General features: G+C 40.5%; 1 protein-coding gene across 1 annotated transcript; it reads left to right on the forward strand.

The window, feature by feature from the left end:
• The first annotated feature begins 1,061 nt into the window (after window positions 1–1,061).
• Window positions 1,062–10,097, forward strand: yars (tyrosyl-tRNA synthetase). Its single transcript, XM_015387156.1, has 14 exons — window positions 1,062–1,190; window positions 1,626–1,695; window positions 1,770–1,916; window positions 5,796–5,971; window positions 6,054–6,183; window positions 7,719–7,799; window positions 7,900–7,992; window positions 8,075–8,210; window positions 8,302–8,387; window positions 8,462–8,597; window positions 8,679–8,779; window positions 8,860–9,053; window positions 9,265–9,406; window positions 9,477–10,097. The coding sequence occupies exons 2-14, from the start codon at window positions 1,639–1,641 to the stop codon at window positions 9,585–9,587; spliced, it is 1,590 nt and encodes a 529-aa protein (XP_015242642.1). The 5' UTR covers window positions 1,062–1,190; window positions 1,626–1,638; the 3' UTR covers window positions 9,588–10,097.
• Window positions 10,098–10,871: the final 774 nt, after the last annotated feature.

Consider the following 10,871-nt stretch of genomic DNA (forward strand, 5'->3'; position numbering starts at 1 on the left):
TATATATATATATATATATATATATATATATATATCTTAAAAAGATATGAGATGGAAGAAGGGCGGCAAACTTTAATGGGTGTTCTAAGTCCCAGTACATGGCTGCATAGCTATATGTTTTTGCAATGGTTGTGGTCGTGTGGGCTATGGGTAATACCGTAATTGCATGATGTGTAAACACCTGGAAATGAATATATGTTTGTGCATATACACACAAATTATTGTGTTTTCTTACTTTAATAGACTTTTGAAGTGTGGACTCATAACTAAAGTAGGAATCAGGGAGATTGTTGATGTTAAAGACCACAGGAAGAAGAAGGGTTATAACTGAAAAAGATTCATTTTATTATTCCCCTTTTTTTAGACATAAGCACTCGGTTCTACATCATATGTAATAATATATATTATTAACTGTACATAATGTTTGTGTGTGTTAGATTTGTAGCTTTACTGTGTGGTCCAAAATAATTCATTCATTTGTGCATTAATTCAATGACAAAAAAGAATGAATAAAAAATATGGTAAAATAAAGAGAAAAAAAAGAAAAGGCCCTAACATTATTGGTAATAATAATGATAATATTAGTAAAATAAAAGAAGAAATTATGTCAATACAGGGTTTATTGATAATAACAATGGCAGTAAGATGATGATATGCAGTGTAATGATATCAAGAAACTAAATATCCCTTCCTTTTTATTAGTGTTGCACCGATACAAGTACCAGGCAGGGCCCCGATACAGCACTAAATTGGTAGTATCGATAGTATGGATATTGTGAGAGGAAGAAAAGTCAGAATTCTGAGATTACAGTCAGAATTCTGATTGTTTTCTTATATAATACAGAAATAAAATTACAAAATCAGTTAACTCTTTTAATTTTTTTCAGTGGCCCTAATCCTCTTCCGTATTTTCCATGATCCCTTCAATCTGTAGTAAAAAATCTTGCTTTGTCCTATTTCATTGGTTCTACACCCCCAGCCCGGTAGGTGGCGGTAAATGCCACTATAGTTGGTTTGCAAACCTCTGAGTTAATACTAAAGAAAAAAAAACACTCTGCACTCGATTGCTCTCCCCTTCCCTGGAGCGGATGCCAGAGCCAGGGTTGCCGCTGATGCAACCTGCTGACAGGTCCGCTCTCAGCCGGCTGCTTCTCTTCTCCACCATTCATTTCAAGACCACAGACTTATAGGTAAGCTGCCAACCTGTTGTTTTAAAGAAAACCGATTGGAATATTTGATAAGTGAAGCTAACGTTAGCCGAACAAATATCAAGTTTCTGTCACCGTTTCGGTATTGTTAGCTGCACATGGTTTTGCTGCTAACTAGCTGAAGTCTTGTCTTTTCCACATTCATTCATAATTTTACCGACTTGTGTTATTTTTCAAAGTGGAGGCAGTTAAACAAACAGAGTCTAATAAAGTATAAAACAAAATAGATCATTTAGTGTTGATTCATAGCTAAATGTTGAAGGTGTGCGTCATCATTCTCTGTTTGATCCTGCTGTTACTACAGTAAGATCAGGATCAGGATGTTTTAATGTAGTAAACAAAGAGAGCTGTTGTTTTAAATGATTTATTATCAGACCAGATGAAGGAATCTAACTTCTAAACCATCTTTCTGATCAGAGATCCCAGAACCATGGCTGATCAGCTGAGTCCAGAGGAGAAGTTCACCCTCATCACCAGGAACCTGCAGGTGAGCCCTCCCCCTCATCATGTGTCTGCATCCATCGGTCAGTGTCTTCATTCTGGGGCTGGTGGATGTTGCAGGAGGTCCTCGGTGAGGAGAAGCTGAAGCAGGTTCTTCAGGAGAGGGAGCTGAAGGTGTACTGGGGTACAGCGACCACCGGCAAACCGCATGTGGCTTACTTTGTCCCCATGTCCAAGATAGCAGATTTCCTGAGGGCCGGATGTGAGGTGAGAGCAAAGTATTGGACAAATACAGTTCACTTTTTATGTGATGGACCATTAAAGGGAACATATTTCTGCAGGAGGAGCTCCATGTCTTTCAGGGTGTGTCTCTTTTAGTCTTATACTTCTAGATGGATTTGTTTTTTCCCACATTCTGCTTTACAAAAAGGCTCAACCTTATTTAACCTTGGTGTGAAGTGTCTATCAGCATAGTTTATAAAAACATTCCCACAGCATGCTGCTGCCACTCCCATGTTTCCCATTGAGTGTTGGTATGTACAGGAGCATTGTTTGAAGCATGGAATAATTTTGACATTTAAATTGTTTTCTTTTTTTATTTTGACTGCTGATTTTCAATTTTATAAAAATTTTTTTGTTTTAAGTATTTTTTAGCTAGTTTAGTTTTTATAATATATAGCCTAGTAAACTAGCCCCACCGGCCGAAATAATTTTTGCCTGTGAATTTGATTTAGCCTAGCTCAATGCCCCAGGCCCTAGAACTGATGGTCCAATCACAACACAGAGATGTGTTTTGAATTTCTGGATGCAAAGCGGGTGTGGTTTTGAGGGCGACTAAGCTGCACGACGCTGGAGAGAGCATAACAAGGAAGATGGCAACCACTATTGAACATTTATCGTATGACTCGGCTTTGGAATCTGTTTTGAAGGATTAGACTTGAGGTTTTCGTTGAAACGTGAGCAGGAAGAGGCTCTACGCTTATTAATTTTTAAGAAGGACGTATTCACCGTTTTACCGACAGGCTGTTTGTTTACACTCCCCCACCAGCTTTCTGTGGTGCTTACTACATCACAGTCAGTTGCGCTCATTGGTCAGAGCATTGGCCAATCAGCACAGACAGGGTTTGAAAAACATCGGGTTGTTCTCATCAACAATATTCGGATGTCTCATTCATCAGGGCCAGACTAAATTACACATTTAATCTTACTTTTACTCTGGTTTATTAGGCTATTTAATGTATATAAAAAGAAATAAAATCTCTAATGAAGATAGAGCGCTGCAGTAATTCAAATTACCTGACTGCTTTACCTGCCTGTAGTACAGCAAAAGAAAGCAAAAACGGCAACCAGAAACTGGATCTCATATTAATGCATTATGATAAAGACACAAACTAAAACCAAAATCATTCTATCAGTTAGTTTAACTACGTTTTTTCAATTTTGTTACAGTTTTTATTAGGGGTTGGACGATATATTAAATACTCAATGTATCTTGAGTTTCCCCAAGCATGATAGTTAAAGCATCTCTATCGCAACCAACCTAAACTCGCATGACGACATTAAACTGACTGCTTCTATTTCACTGAGAGTATAATTTTTCCCACAAACTTTGAATGAAATATAAACCCCTCCTCCAAACAGGATTATTTTCTGCCTAACAAGCACACTACGGCAACCAGCAAACACAATATGGTGACAGCAGGTCACAGCAGATTTTCCTGCTACTGTTTGGAGAAACTTCTAAGGTGGTTTTACTAAATAAAACCTCAAAATCATGTTTCAATAGATCCTAATATTTTATTAGATAAAAACTACATGTGGTTACCAGCTAATCAGGGCCCACATTAGTTTATTATCAGTTTCAGTTTCAAGTCTTTTTAACCACAAAATAATACGATAATTACTCAGATCATGTATGCTTCTGTATTAATTTATTAAAAAAGAAATGAGAAATAAAGAAAAAGATAGTGCTGACATTGATTACGGTTGTTAAACATAAAAATAAGTCATTCATCGATGGTATTTCATGTTTTTTTCAAAGATTATATTTTCTATAAGATTATATTAAAATCATAGCAGGTCCACATGAAAAACAAACTGAATAAATATGAATAAATATGAAAAAAGGAGCAGTGGAAACGAAGCTACTTTTTAATAGATGGGAAGACGGATGCTGTCGGATCAAAACGCCATGGATCTAATTTGATCGGATGTCGTGCTGACCGCACAATAACACAGACGCACATATGTACACAATAAAAGATCCACAGCACTCTGGTTACAATAGTTCCGTCCAAGACGAGTTATAAGTCTCTTTACAATTTGTTGAGTCTAAAGTCATCAATTCATGATTTAAGTCTGAGTCTAGTCCAAGTTATGCGACTTGAGTCCACACCTCTGGTAACGTTAGCATGTTTGCACATTAAAAAAAACATACGGCTCAGTTTTAACCTTAAATGTTAGATATATAAAAATGTACTTGCCGTGAAAGTGTGCGGGAATCCATGCAAACTTTTAACCTACAGGGAGAAGTTTTAAGCTTTTAGTTACAATATTAATATCTTGAATAACAAAAGTTATTAAGAGGTCTTGCGTGGCTCCTTAAAATCCATAAAAAGGTTGTGAGTTCGCGTACATATTTTTAAATTTCAGGAAAGTGTTTGGAAAAAAGACGCCTAACCTTAAATCCATTTCACACAGATGACGACCTGGTTTGGTTAGTTTCTGTTTCTTCGTGCTGCATTTTTGTGGTTCCACTATGTTGTCAGAGTTGTTAACGGGTGCGTCACAGCAGATGCATCGGAGCGTGTGATCTGCTCTCTGGTAAATTGGCGGACTGCCCGTCACTTTGAATCAGTCACTTTGGGTGCGTTTGATTTCAAAGGCTGCATCCTCCAAGCACCTGGTCAATCAGGACTGGATCCTTCAAGGTCTGGGAAAATAAGGAGATCAGAAGAGTTTGGGCTGTGAATTCAAAAAGATCCAGCCTTCTCCGGCTTTCACTGCCCGTAAGCCCTGTCGCCTAGCAACCGTTACATTTGACACACAAAGCAGGAAAAGAATGGATGCTGAACTTCTCACTACTGTTCTGTGCTAATAACATTTTCTAGGAGCTTCAGCAGCAGAACCGTCATCATGAATATCAGACTTATAGTCCCCACACTGCACAGATATAAGAATCTGTGTTTAAATGTCAGCCTAAACCATTTGCACAGGGACCGATAAAACTTTTTAAAAGAATCATCTGCCACGTATCTGACTCAATAACCTCTTAAACTATTTTCATTAACTTCTGATGAAACTATTCACACACTTGCATTATAATAAACTGCATTTCCAAATTTCACCACTGTTCGGCGCCATTTACATTTTTCCTCTGAGCGCGGAGCAGGCGGCTTGCAACGAATCATGGGATACCCAAGACTACGTAGGATACAGCGTTCCCGTAGTTCAAAAAGGGAGGCTGCAATCGTCGGTAGCATAACGAGAAGTCTTCCGATCTGAACAGGCCTCTGCGCCGCACTATGATGTAATCGGCCGATTAATCTAATCTTAGAGGACCCTGCCGCTGAATTCGAACTCTGCATGAGTCGGCGTGTAGCCTAATGCACGGAGAATAAACCCATACCCAGAATGCAAAGCTTGCCAAAAAAGGCTAGGCTAGGTGGTTGTTAAAGCCATCTGCAGAGCTGCAAATCCACCAAATTAAATCCCAAACAGACTCATCACAAAAATCTGCTTTTGAAATTGGAAGCATGCAGTTCATGTCTTTGGAGGAATAAAGTATTTTACTGTTGGTTCATTAGCTGTTAGCCTACCTTGGCGTGTGCTAAAGACAGATTAAGGATTGAAGGTGACTGAAGATGATACTGTAGATACTGAGGTTTTGTTTCTTCCTACTGCCAACTTTTATTTTGAAAGCTGTTAGCTAGCCTCTATGAGGTCATAGGTTTTCCATCCGCTCCCTCTAATATCCCTCATTACTGTATGTTGATATGAGCATAAAATGACAGCAAAGTATCTGTAGGGTTTGTGGCGGTAAAAAGGCGTAATATTAGTTTAAGGAGCTTCTGTCCTGTGATTTGATCTCATGTTTGTAACCATAGTAACTGTCTCTTCCTGTTTGCCTTCTCCTCCAATCCTCAGGTAACCATCCTGTTTGCAGACTTGCATGCTTACCTGGACAACATGAAGGCTCCGTGGGAGCTGCTGGAGCTCCGGGTGAAGTACTACGAGCAGGTGATCAAGGCCATGTTGGAGAGCATCGGCGTTCCTCTGGAGAAGCTGCGTTTCATCAAAGGCACCGATTATCAGCTCAGCCGGTCAGTCAACACAACACGCCTGGATAAAGCTGGGTTTTAGCCCCGTATGCTAACTATGCCTGCCTCCTTTAACGTTGGACAGAGAATACACCCTCGATGTGTACCGCCTGTCCTCCATGGTGACGGAGCACGACGCTAAGAAGGCTGGAGCTGAGGTTGTGAAGCAGGTGGAGCATCCTCTGCTCAGCGGGCTGCTCTACCCTGGACTACAGGTAAAGATGCCTCTGAACTTCTAATATTTTAGAGCCTCTTTACTACAATTACGATTAATTGATTACTGAATTATTTGAGGTTTATTTCAATAATGGATTAATCTGATGGTTTCAGCCCTGAATGATATGATGTTTCCCAATATCAGCAAATCTCTCCTGATACGTTTTAAATGGTGGATAAATCGAATACACAATTATTATAACACATCTCAGGCATTTAAATACAAGCAACATTTTTCTTGATTAAAAAAAATATATATATAAAGTTAGAAAACCTGCTGGAGCTAGCTTCTAGCATAGAATCATTAATCATTCAGGTATAGATATCCACTGATGTATGGTTAGACCCCTGCTGTCACTCAGTAGTTTCTTTATAAAGCACATTCTGTTGCATGAATGTTCAAAGTGCTGAAATGAAAACCCACAGGAAAAAGACCATGAAATAAGAAATTAAGTGTTTAATAATTAAATAAGAGGAAGCTGATCTTCAAAATAAAAGTCAGAATGAGAGCAGTCTAATTCCATGCTAAACAAGTTGATTTGTAATCTGGATTTTAAACAGTTGAGGGCTTTAGTGCTTTCATAGTTCTATGAGTTTATTCCAGATTAGCGTAGCTTTTAGCAGTAACTAAATCTGCTTCTCCATGTTTGGTTCTGCCAACAGATTTGAGACGCCTGGGCAGCGTCTGTGGTGCATTCAGTGATTTATAGACTAACATAAGTGCTTTAAAATGTGTTCTCTGAGATGTTTGAACTGGGCTGATGTTTAAGTGAGGGCTCTAGCAGCAGCGTTCTGGATCATCCGCAGCTGACAACTTTGTCTCGGTCTAAATGGAGAGTGGTCTGGCTGCAGAGCTGCGCTGTGAGGTCTCCTGGTCTGTTTGGAACCAGAAGTTTATTCAAAGACTTTGAAAGTAAATGTAAAGTTGATTCGAAGCCTTTCTAAAGTAAAAGCTAGCTTCGATAAGCTTCCTGGGAAGCTAGCTTCCTTTTACAAACAAGTGTTGTTCTGCTGGAAACTTATTTATACGTACAATTTTACTCCCCACCAAACTCCTATCTGGAATAATAGATATGTGCTACATAGAAATAAGTCTCTGTGTTTGGATCACTGGATGGAAAAGGGCACTTGGTCTATAAGACTTTTTCTAAATAACTCTGGAGGCTGGCTGCACTATGAGGATTTTTGCTTACTGTATAATGAATAAACTGCTCCTATGCTCAGATTAACACTGTCATAAACTGTAATCCACGTGCTGCATGCTAATCCAGAAGGCTTCGAATACAGCTTCTGGAATAAATTTCCGGTCCTGACGGTGGTGCGGGCCTGTGTCCTGACGGTGCAGGTCTGCAGCCAGACTCTCTTTGCCTCTGAATCCTGAAGCCTGATTGGTGGGTTTTAGCTGCATCACAGAGGCTGTGTTCTAACTTTTAAAAGCTCTTCCTTTAGTCCAAAAACTATTACTGCATTACTAATCAAGGCTAAAGTATCTAGGACTAGTTTGTTAAAACATTGAACCCATCTGTTTTCTTAGGCTTTGGACGAGGAGTACCTGAAGGTTGATGCCCAGTTTGGAGGCGTCGACCAGAGGAAGATTTTCACCCTGGCAGAGAAGGTAAAAGCCTCATCGATCTGGTTTCAGTAGGTAAACACTCCACTGGGTGGCTTTAAGCTGTAAAACATTAAACCGACACCGTTGGTTCCCCTCTTTCCAGTACCTCCCCTCCCTTGGCTATGCGAAACGAGCACATCTGATGAACCCAATGGTTCCAGGACTGACGGGAGCTAAAATGAGCTCCTCTGAAGAAGTAAGGCGTTAGTGAAAGAGCCTAATGAAACGTTTCTAAACATTCAGGGCCAGCACTGATGCTTTGATTTATTTGTGTGTAGGAGTCAAAGATCGACCTTCTGGACTCCAAAGAAGATGTGAAAAAGAAGCTGAAGAAGGCTTTCTGTGAGCCAGGAAACATCCAGAACAACGGCGTTCTCTCTTTTGTTAAATACGTCCTCTTCCCTCTACGAGGAGGTAAAGCGCTAACCCCCCCCCTCCATTTGTTTCTTAATTATGTTTAGCTTTACTTCTATAACCAGACTTGACTCTTGTACTTATGTTTCAGAGTTCTGCATCAAACGGGACCCTAAATGGGGGGGAGATAAGGTGTATACCGGGTTTGAAGAGGTGGAGAAGGATTTTGCAGAGGAGGTGTGTGAAGCTGCACTAAACGCTGCTTTTTTTTTTCCCTTCAATTTTTAGAAATGCTTTCCTCGTATTTTTAGTTGATCCATCCCGGAGACTTGAAGGCCTCGGTGGAAGTCGCCCTAAATCAGCTCCTGGATCCAATCAGAAAGAAGTTTGAGTCTCCTGAGCTCCGGAAACTCACCAACTCTGCTTATCCAGATCCATCCAAGACAAGTCAGCGTTCGACTGATATAAAACGTTAACTCTCCTCCTGCCTGCTCTAAACGGAGCCTGTTTTTATCTGGTTGTTAACAGAAGCAGGAAAAGGAGCTAAAAGCGCCGCAGGAGGCGAAGACGATGAGCTGCTGCCCTCCAGGCTGGACATCAGGGTGGGGAAGATCGTCAGCGTGGAGAAGGTCAGCAGCTTAGCTGGTCTAGGAATGCTGTGGGGGGGGGGGCTCTTTTATAGCGCTGACGTTGCATGTGGAACCTGCAGCATCCAGACGCCGACTCGCTGTACCTGGAGAAGATCGATGTGGGCGAGCCGGAGCCGCGGACGGTGGTGAGCGGACTGGTGGCTTACGTGTCCCAGGAGGAGCTGCAGGACAGAGAGGTGCTGGTCCTGTGCAACCTGAAGCCACAGAAGATGCGAGGGATCGAGTCTCAAGCCATGCTGCTATGTGCCTCAATGTAAGCTACACTTTTAAAGATAAAACAAACTAATATCTCTGTCTTAAAATCCATAGAATAAATAATTGAGATGATTGCATCTGTTAGGTTTGCTTTTAAGCTACCAGTTGTAGCTTAAATGAAGCGTAGGGGAGGATCTGTGATGCTGTGGGTCTGTTTCCCTGAGACATCATAGATTATTGAAAAGGAAAATGTCTTGTCTTCTTTCCAGAGAAGGTGAGCCCAGGCGGGTGGAGCCTCTCGACCCACCGGAAAGTTCTTCGCCAGGGGAGCGGGTCTTTGTGGAAGGCTACGAGTCCGGGAAGCCGGACGACAGATTGAACCCAAAGAAGAAAGTGTGGGAGAAGCTGCAGGTGTGTTCCCGACCTCGATCTGTTCAGCACTCCGATGCAGGAAGGAATGACGTGGTGTGTTCTGTTCCAGGTGGACCTGAACATCTCGGACGAGTGTGTGGCTCAGTGGAAAGACAAAAGGCTGCTGACTAAACTGGGACAGATCACATGTAAGACGCTGAAAGGGGGAAACATCAGTTAGATCCAGAAACCAGACTCCCATCCATCGCCGGAGCCGCTTCACAGATCACCATGGCGACATTAAGCTTCATCTGGATGTTTCTGGAAGGACGCTTCTGACAAAATAGACCAACTGTTTTCATACTTTAATCCTGACTGAGATCAAGAATCTTTAACAAAACAATACGAGTTAAAGTTTGTTACTTATGCAGCTAAATGCAAACAACAGTACATATTTAAGAATGGAGATAAGGAAGTCTGATCCGTTTGCTCTTCTCTAGGTCTAGCTGATAATATCTCAGGGTTCTGAGAGGAGCTTCTAATGTTTGGGGACTTTTTTCAGGTTTAAAAGTGTGGAGTCAGCTGCCATATATGATTGAAAAGGAATGCTTTGAAAGCTTCATCCCATGTATGTAAAGTCAGTATTCTTCAATCTGTCAGACGGTTTTAATTTGAGTGCTGCCCAGAAGTCTTATCATGTTGGAATAAACAAACACATCTGTAAATTGAAATAAACATTGAATCTGAGGGTGACGACTGCGTCGTAATGTGGATGGAGATAAATGTGTGCGCTCCATTAGAAAACGTTATTTATTCAATTCAAAACAGGAAACCTTTCCAGTATAAAGCCAATAAATAAATAATAAAGCCAGTGATGGTTCTGGATCACATTTAGCAGGGTGGGGACCGAAAAAGAATGAAAGAAAAAACAGCAATGTTTATTATTTAAAATATATTCAGTGAACTCCGGAACCAAAAAGCCTGCGGCTCTGCACGGAATGGAGAGAAATTTGGACGTCATTTACTTTAAGTCATTTATTATGGGAGGAAAAAGCAACTGAAATAATTTAGATAAATAATAAGATAATAAAATCTCTAATTCAAAGGGTAATGTTGTCACAGGACCACATGATGTCACTCACCAGTTGGTGAATGTTACCTCGATAGCTCAACATTAGGCCATTAATGCAATGCCATTTTGTTACAAAAAGTAATGGTTAAATGTTAAACAGGATAGTAAATCGGTATTAAAGCTAAAGAAATGACTGAAATATCTTCCTACATTAAAAAAAAGTATAAAAGAAAAACATTTGACTTTGTCTTCCAAATTTGAAGACGTTTCACTTCTTAACCAGAACGCTTTCTGAATTCAAAATGTCTGGAATAGGTTTGAGTTCCAGGCTTATAGATTGGCACAAAGAAACGTCTTGTTATGACTAAGAAAACATGCAAATTGAACCAAAAAACAGGCGAGGCCAGGTGAGATGCTCTGGTCCCCTGCATGGCGATGAGGATTATGAAAGCG

This window comes from Cyprinodon variegatus, unplaced genomic scaffold (assembly GCF_000732505.1).
Source record: "Cyprinodon variegatus isolate N-32 unplaced genomic scaffold, C_variegatus-1.0 Scaffold387, whole genome shotgun sequence".
NCBI lineage: Eukaryota > Metazoa > Chordata > Actinopteri > Cyprinodontiformes > Cyprinodontidae > Cyprinodon > Cyprinodon variegatus.

Excerpts from the sequence above, each read along its gene's own strand:
- yars (XM_015387156.1), top strand. The coding sequence starts at position 1,639 with ATGGCTGATCAGCTGAGTCCAGAGGAGAAGTTCACCCTCATCACCAGG. Across the intron at positions 1,696-1,769 it reads TCATCACCAGGAACCTGCAG|GAGGTCCTCGGTGAGGAGAA; the intron begins GTGAGCCCTCCC and ends TGGATGTTGCAG. Across the intron at positions 8,211-8,301 it reads CCTCTTCCCTCTACGAGGAG|AGTTCTGCATCAAACGGGAC; the intron begins GTAAAGCGCTAA and ends CTTATGTTTCAG.